General features: G+C 32.9%; 3 protein-coding genes across 10 annotated transcripts in view; 2 read left to right on the forward strand and 1 right to left on the reverse strand.

The window, feature by feature from the left end:
* Positions 1 to 1,922, reverse strand: part of LOC105837353 (SREBP regulating gene protein) — a 30,992-nt gene extending 29,070 nt beyond the window's left edge. The window contains exon 1 of the mRNA XM_036287968.1: positions 1,651 to 1,922. The gene's annotated coding sequence lies outside the window, so the exon portion shown is untranslated. The remainder of the gene's footprint in view (positions 1 to 1,650) is intronic.
* Positions 1,923 to 2,024: 102 nt separating this feature from the next.
* Positions 2,025 to 7,957, forward strand: LOC105837352 (microtubule-associated protein RP/EB family member 1). 6 transcript variants are annotated; one of them, XM_012682056.2, is made up of 7 exons: positions 2,025 to 2,171; positions 2,740 to 3,025; positions 4,259 to 4,499; positions 4,968 to 5,015; positions 5,947 to 6,038; positions 6,124 to 6,282; positions 6,360 to 7,957. In XM_012682056.2, exons 2-7 carry the CDS (start codon positions 2,759 to 2,761, stop codon positions 6,426 to 6,428), a joined length of 876 nt encoding a protein of 291 aa, XP_012537510.1. In that variant the 5' UTR covers positions 2,025 to 2,171; positions 2,740 to 2,758; the 3' UTR covers positions 6,429 to 7,957. The 6 variants fall into 6 exon arrangements, with proteins under 6 accessions (XP_012537510.1, XP_012537513.1, XP_012537511.1 ...); XM_012682057.3 differs by having other exon boundaries at positions 2,087 to 2,226; XM_028190630.2 differs by lacking the exon at positions 2,025 to 2,171 and adding an exon at positions 2,276 to 2,484.
* A 361-nt stretch (positions 7,958 to 8,318) lies between these two features.
* Positions 8,319 to 17,294, forward strand: LOC105837355 (serine/threonine-protein kinase rio2). 3 transcript variants are annotated; one of them, XM_012682065.3, is made up of 11 exons: positions 8,319 to 8,876; positions 11,523 to 11,574; positions 11,651 to 11,816; positions 11,911 to 12,065; positions 12,524 to 12,598; positions 12,696 to 12,848; positions 13,207 to 13,374; positions 13,655 to 13,864; positions 14,240 to 14,429; positions 15,789 to 15,863; positions 15,972 to 17,294. In XM_012682065.3, the coding sequence occupies exons 2-11, from the start codon at positions 11,548 to 11,550 to the stop codon at positions 16,085 to 16,087; spliced, it is 1,335 nt and encodes a 444-aa protein (XP_012537519.1). In that variant the 5' UTR covers positions 8,319 to 8,876; positions 11,523 to 11,547; the 3' UTR covers positions 16,088 to 17,294. The 3 variants fall into 3 exon arrangements, with proteins under 3 accessions (XP_012537519.1, XP_012537520.1, XP_012537521.1); XM_012682066.3 differs by having other exon boundaries at positions 12,696 to 12,821; XM_012682067.3 differs by lacking the exon at positions 12,696 to 12,848.
* Positions 17,295 to 17,486: the final 192 nt, after the last annotated feature.

The raw sequence follows: 17,486 nt of genomic DNA on the forward strand, positions 1-17,486 counted from the left end.
TAGATTTGATAACACTATTCGTGATTAAAAAAGATTTGTTATAATATTTTGTGAAGTGATAATATATTAGATATATCTGCGTAATTACATTTATCATTTAAGAGAACATATCACAAAACAAAAAATGTTTGTATTTATATAAAGAAGAAATTAAAATTTGTGTTAATTATGTTTATTATTATTAAAATCTACCTTTATGACATAAAAATATTTAAAAACTTATTATATATATTATATATGTATGTATGATGTATGTGTAGTAAAGAGAATCTCAATAAAAAATATTAGAATCTTAAAAAGGACCTATTAAAGTTCTTGTTTTATTAAGATTAATAAAAATAATTAAACAATTTTTAAAAGATTAATAAAAAGTCTCAAATAAGTATGAAGCGCGCGCGCGCGCGCGTGTGTGTGTGTTGTATGTAGCTGCTAAAATAAACTTTTAAACGAATATTTATTAGAGTACATACATGTTATATTTTATTAGTATGTGTAAAAAATTTGGTAATTATTCAGTTTAGGCACTGGTATTCAAATATCGATGTAGTTGTGCTTATTCGATACAATTTTGCTTAAAACGAACGAATCTGGCAAAAAAAAGCGTCGCTCTGCCCCGGAAAGCGAAATAATAATCGCTAAAGTTGACTAATATTCAGGTTATGAAACCTGTCATACCGACACGATGTAATGACTTGAGCACGCGCAGCGATCATATTCTCACGCTTTTAGTCACAAGCGCATGTTCTGTTTCAAGTCATGGTAAAAATGCGCGAATTTCAAATGTCTATATACATATTTTTACAAGCACAATCTTTTGTGTGGAAAGTCGCAAACCCATGTGGTGCAGAGAATGCTTTACGCACACACACACACACACACACACACACGGGGGGGTGCAAGGGGGGCCTTCGGCCCCCCCTCCCGCACCCACCCCGTCCAAGTCGCTAACCCATGTGGACTTTACTTTGCTTGCAATGTACATAGGCAACCCATGTATATTGCAAGCAAAGTATAAGGCCACATGGGTTAGCGACTTGGACGGGGTGGGTGCGGGAGGGGGGGCCGAAGGCCCCCCTTGCACCCCCCCGTGTGTGTGTGTGTGTGTGTGTGTGCGTAAAGCATTCTCTGCACCACATGGGTTTGCAACTTTCCACACAAAAGATTAGCAAGATCCTTACGCAAGGATTGTCAATGATGGTTGATTATTACTAGATCATATGCTAATCTTTACAGTATTTATTATTTTTAGTATATGTAGACTCATTTATTATTAGTTACTATTAGAATACAAGGAAGTCGTTAAAAGTACATATACATTTTAAATTCGCGCCTTTATTTCATGCACATATGACCACCGAGCATGCGCACATGGCCGCGGAGAGTGCTCTTGTCGCTACATTTCGTCGATATGACAGATTTCTTAACCTGAATATTCGACAAATTTTACGATTATTATTTCGCTTTCCGGGGCAGAGCGACGCTTTTTTTTGCCAGATTCGTTCGTTTTAAGCAAAACTGTATCGAATAAGCACAACTACATCGATATTTGAATACCAGTGCCTAAACTGAATAATTACCAAAAATTTAATTTAATTCATAATACTTATTAAATTTGCAAATAAATACTATACTACGTGCAATTTTACATACCCAACGAGAAATGATCTGTTGAATCGACGTCGACATCTTTAGATGAAAGTATAATACAAATAATAATACATACATAACACATAAGAGAATTAATTACGGGAGTTGATTAAGCGGATCAATCTCAATCAACCTCAAATGAATCTCTCTCTCTCTCTTTGATCAAAAAGATACTTTATATTCCATCCTAATATTCCTATATATCCATGAAACAAATATAGCAACACTGGTCACTAATTGGCGGCGCCGGATGTAGGAGAGCTTTCTGGTGACATTGCGTTTTTCCCTCTATTGCTACTCCAACGAGAGAGAGGAATCTCTGCTACTGCCAGACTGCCAGGAGTTAAGCTATCTACGTTTTCTCATGTGATCCGTGCCGCCACGCCGGCCAATCGCGCTCGAAGGAACCGTTACGAGTTTCCGTTGTGTATGCGTGTTTGAACGATCTAGTGCACATTTGTCATCTGCGTGCCGTGAACCACTCCCGTGCCGTGCGGTGTTAGCTCGTGTTTTCGCGATCCTCGGTAAGTCGAGCACGGAGATAGAACTTGCGGCCGGTTCGGACGGCGTCGTTTCGAGGTACGCATCCCCGGATGACGGGCGGATCGACGCACAGAGGCGGCAGCGATCGCGCGAGGTCACCCGAGTGGCGGTCTCTTGCACCAAAATCACGATGCACGAGAATAAAGAATGCCGAATATGTCGACCGCGACAGTTTCGTACAAAAAAAAGCGAGTAGAATCTGCTGTCCGCCTCAAGATCTCGAGTCCGATCGCTCGATTGAGCCATAATTGGCTCGCGACCGTGCCCAGAAACGTGACGAGGGAATCTTCGAATGTGCTAATAGCCTCACTTATTGTTCACAAAATCCCGCCTGTTGACTTCATTTAGTAGACAATACCGAGTCGCGGTGCAATCGCGGCTGATTTTACCGTTCCTTTGGCTTCTTTAGAATCCGATGACAATCATGATGGCCAAATCTCCCGTTCACGACTAATCGTGGAGCGTTGCTACGCTCGCGATGCATGTTATTGAATCCTAACATTTCTCGAATACATGTCAATACATAATCTGTTATTCTATATCTTCCAGTTGAAACAAACGGAGCAACATGGCTGTTAACGTGTACGCCACAAATATGACATCCGACAATCTCAGTCGTCACGACATGCTTGCGTGGGTAAATGACTGCCTACAGTCCTCGTTCACCAAGATCGAAGAACTCTGCACTGGAGCTGTCTATTGTCAATTTATGGACATGCTCTTCCCAAGCAGTGTACCTTTGAAAAGGGTCAAGTTCAAGACTAATCTGGAACATGAATATATACAGAATTTCAAAATTCTCCAAGGTGGCTTCAAAAAGATGAACGTGGATAAGGTACGAGCAAATTATTTTATCTTCTTTCCTCTAGCTAGCTCGGACAAATTACTTTAAGGATATAGGCCTATATTCAGAAGTGTCTAATGATGTCAATATGCTGTTTATTATTCTATTTTTGTTATATAAAAAACAAAGAGAATAACATAAGAGCACATTAAGCATATTCTGAATATAGGCCAGTAAATAGATGGCGCAAAAGATTTATCCATAAGAATAAAGATTTTAGACAGATATTAAAAAGTAAACTATTGTGAGGTAAGATACTGTGTGGTAGAAACTGCAACATTACTTCAAGATCTAAAAATTGCATTGTCCCACGTGTAATAGCGTAAATTTTGCGCGAGGCTGGTTGAAATTGCGTACTGATACGACTGTGAAAATGGTCCAGGTAATACCAGTGGACAAGCTGATAAAAGGGCGCTTTCAAGATAACTTTGAGTTTCTACAGTGGTTCAAAAAGTTTTTTGATGCAAATTACGACGGACGTGAATATGACGCTTACGAAGCACGTGGCTGCATACCGCTAGGTTCTGGCGTGGATGGAACGCACACTTTGTCGAATCCTCAATTGGTACCCTTGCCGCCACAAACGAAACAGCTGCAAATGCAACAAAGACACATACAGCAACGTAACATCGTTCCGCGGCAGCAGGGTATATTGTTGCAGTCTCGATTTTTTACGCGGCCGCTTCTTGCATGCTGCTGTATGTTTAGACAATATTTTCCAAAAACAAAACACATACATGCACATGCACATGCAATTTATAGTACAATAACATATTTCATAATTTGTTTCAGTCACGTTATTTTAAATCTCATTTTAAATATGCATAAACGTGGTATAAGCTATTTTTATAGTATTATATGCAAATATACATACTTCACATTATATGCACTTTTTAATTTGTCACACCACAAAAGATCCAACAGAAATCAAATTAATCTGTAGAAGATGTAGAAATAAGTACATATATATTCATACGTAAATCATTGATGTGTACTGTTATATAATATATAGATTAGGATGTTAAATATTTCCTCATTTATTTTTACATTTATTTACTATAGAGCGTGATAAGAATTCCAAATCTCTGTTTATTTTTAATACTGTAAGGAAATATTTTTTTAATGTTGAAATCGATTTTAATATAGAACCGTGTTCATTTAGAAATCATTTATATTTAATTTAATTTTCTTTTGTTGCACACGTCTTTCGCTCCTCCTTTGCAGATTGTGCCAATTGATAGGCTGGTGAAAGGCAGGTTCCAAGACAACTTTGAGTTTTTACAATGGTTCAAGAAATTCTTTGACGCAAACTACTCGGGAGCAGAGCCGTACGATGCGCTTGCTATGCGAGGAGGGGAACCTATGGGTAGTGGCGGAAATAATGCACCTCGTGGTGGTTCTAACATGAAACGTGCTTCCCCACGTGACACAGTAAATTCAGCTAAATCGGCTCCTCGTCCTACTGGTACATTACTTAATGACTTTACTCTTTGATGCAAAAAAATATTGAGACAGATTGAATTTCAGTGAACATATAATCCTAGAATGAGATATATAGAGTTTTAACACTATTAAAAATTTAATAATATCGAAAGAGAATAGTTCCTTTACAGATGCAATTTGAAAACTTGTACGTTAACACGGATTTTGTACTAATCAATGACTTGGTTGCTTGATTATCCTTTGATCAAATTACGTTTGAAAATCTAATTGATCTTACACTGCAAAAAGGCAAGCTAAATATTACAAAATAAAATGGAATCAATGTAAGGGAGGATTAAATTATTTTTAAAAATTATTCTGTAATGTTATGAGATCCGTAATAGGAATTCAATTTACATATTTCCCAATTGCTAAATACTTCGACGGGAATTTCAATTATCAGTTATAGCATAATACGTTATCAATAACATGAAATGAAATTTGCCTTTAGGTGAGGGACATCCATCTACCATGCGTGCAGATAGTACAAATACTTTAGGTGAAATTTAATATCTCTTTTTGTTTTTAATTGTAATTCTCACTACTTATATTTTGCTTCTCTAGCTCCGTATATGTTTTTTAATACTGAGGTATATGAAGGAAAGTATAGAGTAAGTTTATGTGTGTGTTCCTAGTAGGTCGTTCACTGATTACATTTGACTGATAGTTTCATTAATACTGATTATTGTAGTATGTGAAGAAAAAAATATTGAGACAGATTGAATTTCAGTGAACATATAATCCTAGAATGAGATATATAGTTACAATATATTGTTCCCTCACTCCGATGCAAGTACTATCATTTCTATTAATTCAGCATCATGATAATCATTTGTATTAACAATAATTTATAATCATTGTCACTGTCATAATTTCTTAATACATTATATTATTATACATATTAATATGTAATGATCCACACACGGACAGTATCATGTTATAAATCTGGATATGAAATGTTTTAAAGCCATTTTTATATTTCGATTTTGAATATGCGTGCTGTTCGAGTGAGAATCATTTCTTATTTCTTAGGAGCACTTGTCTTACAATTTTCTTTTACTACATAATAAAAAGATATATATATATACATATATGTATGTATGTATAAAAATAAAAATCTATATGTACATATATATATATATATGTATGTATGTATGTATGTATGTATGTATGTGTATATATATATATCTGTAAGATTTTAATGTGATTGTAAAATACACACATTGTGCATGATTTTGAGCTGTATTTTTGCATGCATTTTTTGCTTGCTACAAAATAGCTTATATATTTGTATACAGATGCTTTGTTCTACATAAGTTACAATCAAGATACAACAAAAAATTATTTTGATTTATATTACAGAAGTACAAATAATTATTTTTTTTTTATTTTAAGATAATATTTTAATGCAATGTATTTTCTTTATCCAGTAAATAAAGTTCAGCCATCGTACCGTGCACAATCTAAAAACACAGTCGGTAACCGTGGAGATAATGGAAAAATTGAAGAGCTCAGTGCACAGGTATTATACAATATTTTGTTTAACATATATTTTAGCAATAAATTTTTTTCTGTGTTTTTCAATCAAAATTAATGAAATCTTTTAGTTGGTTGAACTGAAAATGTCAGTCGAAGGTCTGGAAAAGGAGAGAGATTTCTATTTCGGAAAATTACGTGACATAGAAGTCATGTGCCAAGATTGCGACAATAGCGGTGATCCTCCACCTATTGTACAAAAAATTTTAGAAGTCCTTTATGCAACAGAGGTAATTTATGTAATAAATTTGCTAATTGGAATCTTTTATAAACTTCAAGTTATATCTCCATTTATTTTTCTTTTCAGGATGGCTTTGCACCACCTGAAGAATTGGAAGGCGATGGACTTGCGCCCGACGACGAGGAGGAATATTAACCTTTTTTTATTTACGGATGTAACTGAAATGAACAACAGCAAATTATCCAAGTGCGTTTCAGTGCGTTTACTATGCCTGCGAGCCAGTATCACTATCCCTTGCATAATTAATTATATAAGCTATTTTACATGAGCAAATTCAACAGTTTTTAGCGGATACGTATGTTTTGTTAATAAAGTTCACCAAATTCATCAAGATTCGCACGACATTAAAATAGATTTAAGTTGAGTAGTGCACTTGAATAACTTGTTCTTTATTGGCCGTTGACGCGTGCGTGAAAGGAAAGAAAAAATGAAGGAAATTGGAGAAAAAAAATCAACTAGAATAATCTATCACAAATTATGACAATTCCTTATATAGCGTTAAAATGGGAGTAGAATTCCGAAGATCAATGGCTCTCAAATTGTCTCAAAAATTTATGGATACCGATACCTATTGATGTTATCCGCATCCGTACTGTTACGTAGCGACTTACGTTAACTACACACTTTTTTAATGCGTGAGTGTTCTGTTTGTACATGTATTAAGTTTGTATCAATAATGAATCACGAAGCTCCCATCAACAAATTTGTCTTCTGAAATCATCTAAAATATTAGTCTTATTGAGGAGTTCGGTTAAAAGCTGCTCAATTTGTTTCACTCGTTTTCTATGTGCAATATGACCAATGCACTCAGTGTTTCGTGTGAAGCAATAGGTTTTCATCGTCAGCGAGATAAATTTCGATAATGTTAATAATTAAAATCTCAATAATTCCGCTTTAACATTCTATCTGCATCTATCATAGAAGCTATTACATATTTGTAGGGATACGAACACATGCGTATAGCTCAGATATTTTGATTTCAGTAAATTAGGCAGTGTGCGCTTCATGGAGACAGATTGTGCGAAACAAAACGCGGTACGCTTATGCACTCGATTATTGAATTTCAAAGATGTGAAAGAGTTAGAACTCATATTGAAAGATTCATCTATTAATGTTTATCCCATACAAATTGATTTTTAAAAATAAACGATCATGTTTGCATCTCCATGACAGTCTCTCGGGATATAAGAATGGCCTTAAAACGCGGTGAATTTGAGATTCCGATAAGATACTCGGAATCTAGTAAGCGTAAACAATTTCTTCATTATGTCGTAGAAGCACTATCGATACTACTGTCTCACTTTCGTAAAAAAAGTTTGTAAAATCATACGTATTGAGAGCAGACGAATGAGAGGGACAACGACCGAAAGAATTACGACATGTAGACGTTTTGTGAACGCTTACGTGTTTTGGCATGTGTGTGCGTTTCAATATTATTTGTTTCGATCGTTGAGATCAACATTGTAGATGCGTTATAAAATCGTCGATTATCATGAAATAATTGTCTAAGATGTAATTGCATTACGTTCTACATCTTTATTAGATTCCAGCAAGAAAAAAGGATACAGTTTGGCTTGCGTTCTGTTCATTGCTCTATATGCACGCAAATGTGCTCCAAAATTAAAAATTTTAATGCCGATATAATAAACGTTTAATAAAATCGACCAAAATGCGGATTGTTTTCGAATCCTTAAATGTTTCGAAATATTTGATACAAGAAAATCAAGAATATTGATATCTTTTTAATTATAATTTTTTAAATGTAAATTCACGAGAGGTTATACGAGAAAGAGAGAAAAGTCTTGAATATGCTAAGTTATAATCTTGTAATTATTTAGTAAAATTACATAAATACATATAATATAAAAAACAAAACTGTCAAATAAATTATCCATCGTAAAAAAAATTAATTTTAATGTAGAAACGTAACAAAATTTTTTCATATATTGATTATAAGATGTATATTGGAAATAATAGAAATAATTGTAAATCTTGAAATTCGGTTAAAGTTTGCAAGAATGCGCTTTCAAATATTTACGAATATTTAAAAATTTCTTAAAAATTTTTTACTTAAAAATATATATATACAAAATTTTTTAAAATAAATTATTAATTTTTAGATTAGATTAAATAAAACAAATTTTTACGATATTTTCTGCTAGTAGACGATATTTAAATTAAAGTTTTTTTTAACTCTGCGAATAAGACTGCATTTTCTATAAATGCATCATATGTGACTTTTCTACTAATTAACTCGCGTGCAAGTCAGCGAAAAGATACATCACAGGTTTGATTCTCTTCTCTGGATTCGAAAAATCGTTGTGGCCCCTTGTATATAAGACGCCGTTTACATGCTCTTAATCGTTACGTTACTGTCCGTGAAACTTGCTTTCCCAGTTTGCGCGCTCAACATCTCGCAGTCACGAAAGTATCGGCTTCGTTCGCGCGTGATTGAATATCCATCAGAAGTACAGCAACTGCGAAGAACATCATTCTAGAACATTGCAGCACGTGAACGTGAAAAAATTGACAGTCAACAACAATAGGAACGAGTTCACTATCTAGCTTTTGTATTTCCGAAAGGTAATTGAAGTTAGAATTTAAAAACAGGCAAATTATAAATATCATTCTTTATCTCGAAATCTCAAAGAATCTGATCGGTAACTAGTAGAAAAGTTCTCTATTCTATGCTTTAAACAGATTGCAAAGAAAGATTATATGTACCAATTTTTATATAATTGAAGGGATCGATTATTTAATAAAACTCTGTCATTGTAGATAAATAGCACCAAAATCAATTGGAAATTTATGTACTAATCAGTGTATGTGATATTTGAAACTCTGTCCTTTCTGACCTAAACATTCCAAACACTCGATCGAATTGTCTTGTAGAATCAACAAAGAAAGAAGTATATTAGGTTTTGTCGAATAATGTTTCGAAACAAATTCCAATAAGCTAATTTATCAACAAAGAAGAAATAAACGATTTGCGACCGCAGATTATTTTTATTTTTATTTATGCCGTAGGAGTTTCTCTGAGTTGGTAATGCGTTTGTAAAGCAATTTATCACTTTTATCGATGGTCAAATATCTTAGAAGATGCTTATAAAATATTCACTATCTCTTGAATTATTTTTACATAATTTTTTTTTTTTAAGAAACGTAATAAGATACATTTCAAAAAATAATCAATTACATACGCTATTACATATAATCAATAATAATATAGCAATCAATCTCTGTTTGAAATAATATCTATAATATGGATATTGAAAATTTCATATATTTTTTAAATTAATCATGTGTGTGTGTAAACACATGTTCATTACGTGTTCAACGAAAAAATTATTTCTTTTTTTTATATTGTGCCGATAGGCACAAGATTTGACGGTCAAGACGATTTGCTGTATGAAACAAAAACACGATAAAAGTCGAAAAAGACAAACATCGTGGCTACGATAACGAGAGAACTCGTGTAAATAAATGAGTAAAATGATAGTGGTCGACTTAGATTTTTACTAAACATCGCACAGACATAACTCTTAATTATCATTTGATATAGTGTAAACATACAGTTGCGTAAGATATATACATTAACTATTACCTGCTTAATTATAAACTCCCGAAATCAAAAAATAACTAAATAAAACTACTAATATGAAATGTTACATTATTAATCCCTTGTTTTTTAATTTATAAACTTTACTTGAAATCATATCTCTAAGCATTAAAAATAGAGCGGACAATTTCAAGACATTTTAATTGCGCGAATCTGTTAATAATATTGATTTCGCTAATCTAAAGTTCAAGTTATGCTACATCACATTGATTATGTGATTAAAAAATTGAACTATTAATCAATTCATTAAATCATTATATATCTATTTGTTAATTCATATATATAATCATTTATGTTAAAGATTTAATATCTAGATACAGAATTCAAATTAAGTATATTATTTGTTTTAACGTATACGTAATTTCCTAAATGCTTTAACTTGTTGCGACATATTACATTTTATTACATACTTTATTTCATTATATCCTATCAGTATCATTAAACTAGCGTCTGTTTGACTTACGAGAGGAAAATTACATTAAATTGTCATTATCTATTAAATTACAAAATTTCGAATGTGGGAAAAATATCATTGATAAAGCTGGGTCAGCAAATTATTTTTACTTGTATATCATACACATTTATGTTATGTGCATTTCTGACGAGGTTTTTAAAAATTGTGGACTGCGTCCAATTTTATAAAATCGAGATAAATTACAGCATATTGCAAATAATTAGCAAAAATTATTTTTGTAAACTATCAATTTACAAAAAATTTTATTTTGTTTCAGTAATAAATTGGCACAGATAAATAAAATCTTCCCGATTAAAACGACATGCTTTAAAATTACAAACATTAAAATTTATGGACATAAAAATTATAAATTACATACATTAAGTTTTAACTTAATTATTTTTAAGTATATTCTTTGCTGTTTGTTGCACTACACACACACACACGCGCGCACGCGCACAAATTAAATATCAAATTTTGTTTTAATCAAATATAATTTTCTGAAAAAAATTGTTGAAAGCCAGTATAAATCATCAATGTAACTTCATTTATACATAAATATATATGAATATAAGAAAAACTGTGCCTAAATTAATGTTGCGTGATAAAATCTATAAAACATAACTTCTAAATATTTTTCGGCGAAACACTACATTGATATGTCGGTGATCGTGTGCATATTATGTTTTGCGACGAGAATATAGGATTTCTTTCGGCGTTCCGCCCTGATAAGCCGAGGTCGTGCCTTCTCGATAATAATTTATCATCGTCGCTTTCTTCATTGTCTATTTTGTATTTCTGAGTCATTAGGACTTAACTTGAGTCATTAAGAATCAACGGGGGAAAATTTTATTCATGTGCTCTGATCGCGGACTGTCATCAGCGTACTGTCTCCGTATAAACATTATTTATTCAAATCCATTGCAAAATCTTGTGTTACACAAAACATTTACATTTTACATAAATTTTCCGTAAACATTATTAAACCTCTACATAGATGGTGAAAGCGAAATAATTAAACCAAAACTAATGAAATGATGTAACATTAAAACATTAAAACATTTGAAAGATGACGCGGTCTTACTTTATCGTTTTAAAATTAAATTGATAGTTAATATGAATAAGTTTATTTATACTATTTTAAATATTATTGTAGATATTTATTCACTTCCGATATAAACATGGCCACGGCAAGTTCGTCAAAGACAGTAAGCATTCCAAATTTTATGTGTAAAAATATTCCAATGAATGACTGAACAAGTTATTATTCTCTCGTATCGTTAGACAATTGACGAGACATCACAGAAAGATTATACGTGGATGGAACTGAGATTGCTGCAATTAATCGTGATACAAAGCAGATTGGGTCAGACAATGCTGAAACTCGTGGATAATTTCCTATGGACTGTAGAAAAGTGTGCAGAATGGAGCTTACCTAGACATGGAGAAGGTGCGATTTACGAATGGTTTTAAATCCATTTTAAGTATGTTTTGAACGAAAAATAGTTTTTTTTTTCGACAACTGAATTTAATCCATATTTTAGATGAAAATCGAAAAGACTCGGGAAAACCGCATCTCGTGAGACCATTGCCATGGCTTTTGTTTCTGCCGAGCTTAGTGCTGCTGCGTGTAATGAGAGTGACAGTGAATATAGGTGCTTTCATATTTGGTTACTCTCAAATCACGCCGAGTGGAATGGTACGTCCATTTTTACGTGATTCATAGTGGTAACGTTATCAAATTAATTTAAAAAAATTAATAAAGGCAAGCACAAACAAGTTTTATAGTGCCTTGATTTTTCCGCTACAAAAAATTTTATTTTGTTTCAGTAATAAATTGGCACAGATAAATAAAATCTTCCCGATTAAAACGACATGCTTTAAAATTATAAACATTAAAATTTATGGACATAAAAATTATAAATTACATACATTAAGTTTTAACTTAATTATTTTTAAGTATATTCTTTGCTGTTTGTGCACTACACACACGCACGCGCGCGCGCGCGCGCGCGCACGCGCACAAATTAAATATCAAATTAAATATTGCTAAAGCAGTTTTAAAATTCATTAAGTGTTATTTAATAGCATCTCTTTTATTTTATTCGTGTTCAATTATTTCCGTTTTTTTTTATCATTTGACATATTTTTCGGCAGATAAAATTCGTACAGCTAAGTCGTAGACATCTGAACGCCGCGATGAACAAAAGGAAAGAGAGACAGGAGAGCAAGGTAAGATGAGTATTTTTTGTCGATGAAATGTAATGAATGCAACAATTGCAGAAAGATAATAAAATTAGCACGATAATAGTCTCGGTGGTGCGTGTAGGACAAGAAATTATCGATGAACGAGGCCAAGAAGGCTCTGATCAGGTCCATTCGTCTGACTTTGTCAAGCCTATCCTGCTTGGATACATCCAAATCCTCTCCGTCACCACCGCCCACTAAAATTCACGTTAGTAGCATCCTCGATCCCGATTCAGTAAGTAAAACGTATCCGTCGGTCTTATCCAATGTAAATCACGTATGTGTTCAATTGTATGTTTTTTTGTACAATTTTATAAATATTATAATCTATCTTTTTTCCAAGTATTTTTATTAACTTTTTGTTCGCACATCTTTGTGTTTCTAATTGTTTATTTCAAAAATTGATATCTTTCGACAAATTTTGTGTTTATCTGCTGTTAAAAATCCTAAGAAAGAAATATTTAAGATGATCATAAATGGAAAATTTAAGTGTTTTCACGATTACTTTTTTAAGTATTATTTTCAACAAATCTTTTCATTATATTTTGAGATTAATAAAATATTCGATAAAACAAAGAAAAAATTTTTTCAAGGTAACAATGACATCGGAAGAAAAACCAATAACGGAATCAAAGGATTCTACAGAAGTAAAAGATTCAACGAATGCATTGGAAGAAGAAGAGGAGGAGGAGGAGGAGACTCTTAATGAGAAGATTGATCGACTCGCTTTGGAGAACAGCGAGGATGATGAGGATTTTGACGTGAGTGACCAGGTTTCACATTTTTGTTTAATATTCCATGTTTATTTCCTCATTCTGGATACTGTCATTAAATTCATGATTGATTTAAACAGCATTTCACATTGACAATTACGGACTCGAAGAAAACTCAGTAACTTGACCCTTCTTCGACAGATAGCCTGCGGCTTCAACGATACGCCGCTCGCTTCATTCATATTTTTAGTCCGATATTGCACATGTATGGTGCTTTTGCACGATAGGGAAGATTTATCTGGTCACACTTTTGCTATCGTCTTTTCAGCCGACCAAATACTCTTCGAGCGACACAAGCAACGATGATGACGTCGAAAACAGTGACGGCAACGTGTCTCCAACGGAGATTCTCGACATTCAGAACGCTAATAAGGCGTTCCAGAAGAATCTGAAGAACGACATCGAACAATTTTTGAAAGCCGAACAGACTTCTGAATTGGCTCCCAAGCAAGAATTCATCGAGCCGGTTTGTGGGAAGGTAAACATTTCGAAAGATACCCATTCGGATAGTCTCTATGAAGATTAAGGAATAAGAGAAGTTGGTCTATCAACACGTGTGGCTGCCTCCTTTACTCAACGTATGCTCCAAATAAGAATAAGCGCACAAACGAAGTAGGCGCGCGATATCTTTGATGTTTCTTTGATAAATTCCGCCAATGGAATGAAACACTAGTAATGCACCAAAATTAATTAAAACTGCAAATTTTTATATTTATACGAAAAATTAATTTTTGCGCGGTACGAGCGGAACGGTACGTCGACGTCTATATCGAAGAACATTAATGGCGCTTTAGGGACAGTTTATTCTTCATGCAGTACGTAAATGTTCAACGTGCTTGTTCAACATATTTAGAGATCGTCGGCCAAGGAGAGCCGCGATAAGGTAGAAGAGCGCCTCGCGACTTCGCAGCGCATCGAGTCGCCAGAGTGTTACACGCCCGACAGATCTAGTCAGGAAGGTGATCCGATCTTCTACTCACCGATCAGCTCAGACAGCGACGCGCCGAAGGAGTGCTCGATGTCATCGGTGTCAGTCACCGAACGTAAGTGATTTTAAACGCGTCTGCATCTTTTATGGCTACCATCTGTCAATTAGCTCTCTAGCTACCGTACATCCCTTTTTTACCTACGCTTGTGCATCCGCTGCATGTGCATTCGCCTTCATTTGCGTCGTCCTGAATTTTTCGTTTTCTCGCATTGCTGAAATCGCTTTCTATCTTGTGATGAAGTATCATTCAATGGCACATATGATAAGTAAATACATTGAGTTATTGCATCGATGTGAGGCCTTATTAACATTATTAGTAATTATTAACGTTATTAACGATTAAATTGTGAAATATGGAACAAGCATATCTACATTATACGAGGCTGCTTATTTTATATATGTTATTATATTTACGATATATGTGATATTAGTTTTATTTTGTATGCAATATTATTTTATATGCGATTATATGCAATATTAATTTTCGACATACTTAAGAGTTTTCGTTAAAAAATGATGTCTTTGTTGTTAAATTATTTAAATTATTTTACCTGTTTCCTCTCAACACAATCGTAAAATACAACATCCATAAACCAATCAAAAGCAATAACTAAATCGTTTGTGTTTAAAGTAAATTTTGTACGACTTGGCTTTAGAAAGTAACTACCTCCAGGCATAAAATACTTATGTGAAAAAATACTGTACATCGGTTGTGTTTATTTAATCGATCGTTTATGCAAATTACTTGGAAAATTTTGAATAAACTATATAAATAACTAAAATAACTATAAATGAAATAGATCTGATTACAGTTGCACAACCGATTTGACTCTTACAATTTTGTATAAAATATATATCGATAGCGCGTTGGCGTTTTTGTTGAAAAACATCTTAATTTTGGATAAGAATACAGTTCGCGATGGCAAAAACATTTCTTTAATATATGTCCATGTATTTTGATACGCGACCGGATTTTCTAACGATGTATTATTTGTAATTTATTGTGCTAATTCTTTTAAAGAATCCATACTTTTCTTTATGTTAAGTATGTTCGCGTTGGTAAATTTACTATTTAAGATCTTTTTGTCTCCAAAATTCAGTGGAATTAAATTTAACGAAGTATAATATAATATGTCCATAAATAAAAATTAATGAATAAAATATCTTTCTTATAATTGTATAACACTCCTAAAATTTAAACAATTTGAACTGAAACTTATGGCGTTGGGCTCTAAGCGATACGCATATTACATTCATATAATTGCTATACACTAAATTTGTTATACTCTAATGTAATAAATGGGAAAAACTGACGGCCGGAAAATTTAGTGTTGGTCATAGCGATTATTTACGTCGCATATAATCGCATATTAAATAAATCAAATTAATTACATTGAAATGATTAATTGTTTAGAATGTGTCTCAAGAAAAATCTTAAAGACAAATATTAATGGCGAAGCACGTTTTATCTCAACATCAACGACTTCAGGTACATCATCAGTTATGCATTTTGCATGCGTTTTTCATAGACATATTGCAAAAATTAATCAGATCTCTTGAATCTATTCATCTCAAAAGATCTATATATTTTTAATAGAATCAAAATCATCCAGACAAATCAACAATGGCGCAGTGATGGAGAAGCGCAGTATAAACGTGAGTAAATCTCACAAGGGTAAGCGGACGAATCACGGCAATCGCAAGAAAAAATAGTTAATTAACAAGCAAAATAAAGCAAAACAAGAGAGAGCGAGAGCAAGAGAGAAAGAGAGAGAGAGAGAGAGAGAGAGAGAGAGAGAGAGAGAAGGGGGAAAAATGAAGGTTTCCCTCCGAGACAATAGATCACTATCGGTGATACAATATCGCGTTGTATCGAACGTCATTGAAAGTTACGCAATTGTCGAGGATTAAACATGATTTGAAGTAAAAGATACTGTCTCAGTTAAGATATAAAGATATCAAGGTATCAAGACATGTATGCGAATAACAATCGAGTTTATTTAAAAAATCCCAAAGTCATTATAGTCGCTCATTAAAAAGTATTACTATTCTTTAATGAAAAATTGATGAATTAAGATGCTTGGGAGAGTTTCTCTGAGAGATTTCGTTCAAACTGCGAAGGTCCAAAGTATAACTAGTTCACAGTACGTTGCTTTTATCATGTTCGAACGCAATCATGCTTGTTTTTTAATAATAATAATGTAGTATAGCAACATTAATTTGTAAAATTCGATAAAGAAAAAAAATAATATACGTTTCCTATTTCTAAATTGTTCTCAAACGACTTGTCATTCGAATATAATGATGAATTAATTGGACAATTACCAATTCGCAACTCCAAAATGATTCCCCATTTAAACGATTGATCTTTCTCCCGAATCCGGTTTAGCGAGAAGTTTTACAATGAAAACTTTGTAGACAAGCGGATGCGTTCTAAATATGCGGCAATACGTTCAAAGTACGCAGACATTATCATATTTAGACAAAACATCGTGTCTCGACAATTACGTAATTGTGATTGATTATAAATTATTTCTTCGATATGGTAGTGCAAACGCAGCACGTGCGAATATATGTCTCGAGTTTGCGTATTATCTCCGAAATGCTATTGAACTGATTCTTTTTTTGGGAGATTTATATATTTGCTTATTTATATAACGTCTGAGTAATAATTATTGTATCTATAATTAAGTAGATCGATATAACGATAAAAATCAAGAAAAAATGGATTTTTATCGACGTGTATATTTGTATCTCATAATATGCAAATTTTAAAAACGTTTTACTTTCCACTTTGTTACATAAATTGAAATAAGAAAAGTACTATTATACATGAGTTTAAAGCATTAGCGTCTAATTTTAAATTTAGCCTTTTACTTAAGTTGTAATTAGAAATATACGTTCTTTTTATATAATATAATATATATAATAAAATTATTTAATACCATTATCCATTCCTTTCAAAATAATCACATTTCTCAATCGATAATAATTACATATCATCGATAAGCGAATTAAAATAATTACTATTGTACACGCGCTTATTCCCTAATCTCTAAATCAAAATTAGCATATTATTCACTTCAGTGAATAATCTAGCTATACTCATAAC

This window comes from Monomorium pharaonis, chromosome 6 (assembly GCF_013373865.1).
Source record: "Monomorium pharaonis isolate MP-MQ-018 chromosome 6, ASM1337386v2, whole genome shotgun sequence".
NCBI lineage: Eukaryota > Metazoa > Arthropoda > Insecta > Hymenoptera > Formicidae > Monomorium > Monomorium pharaonis.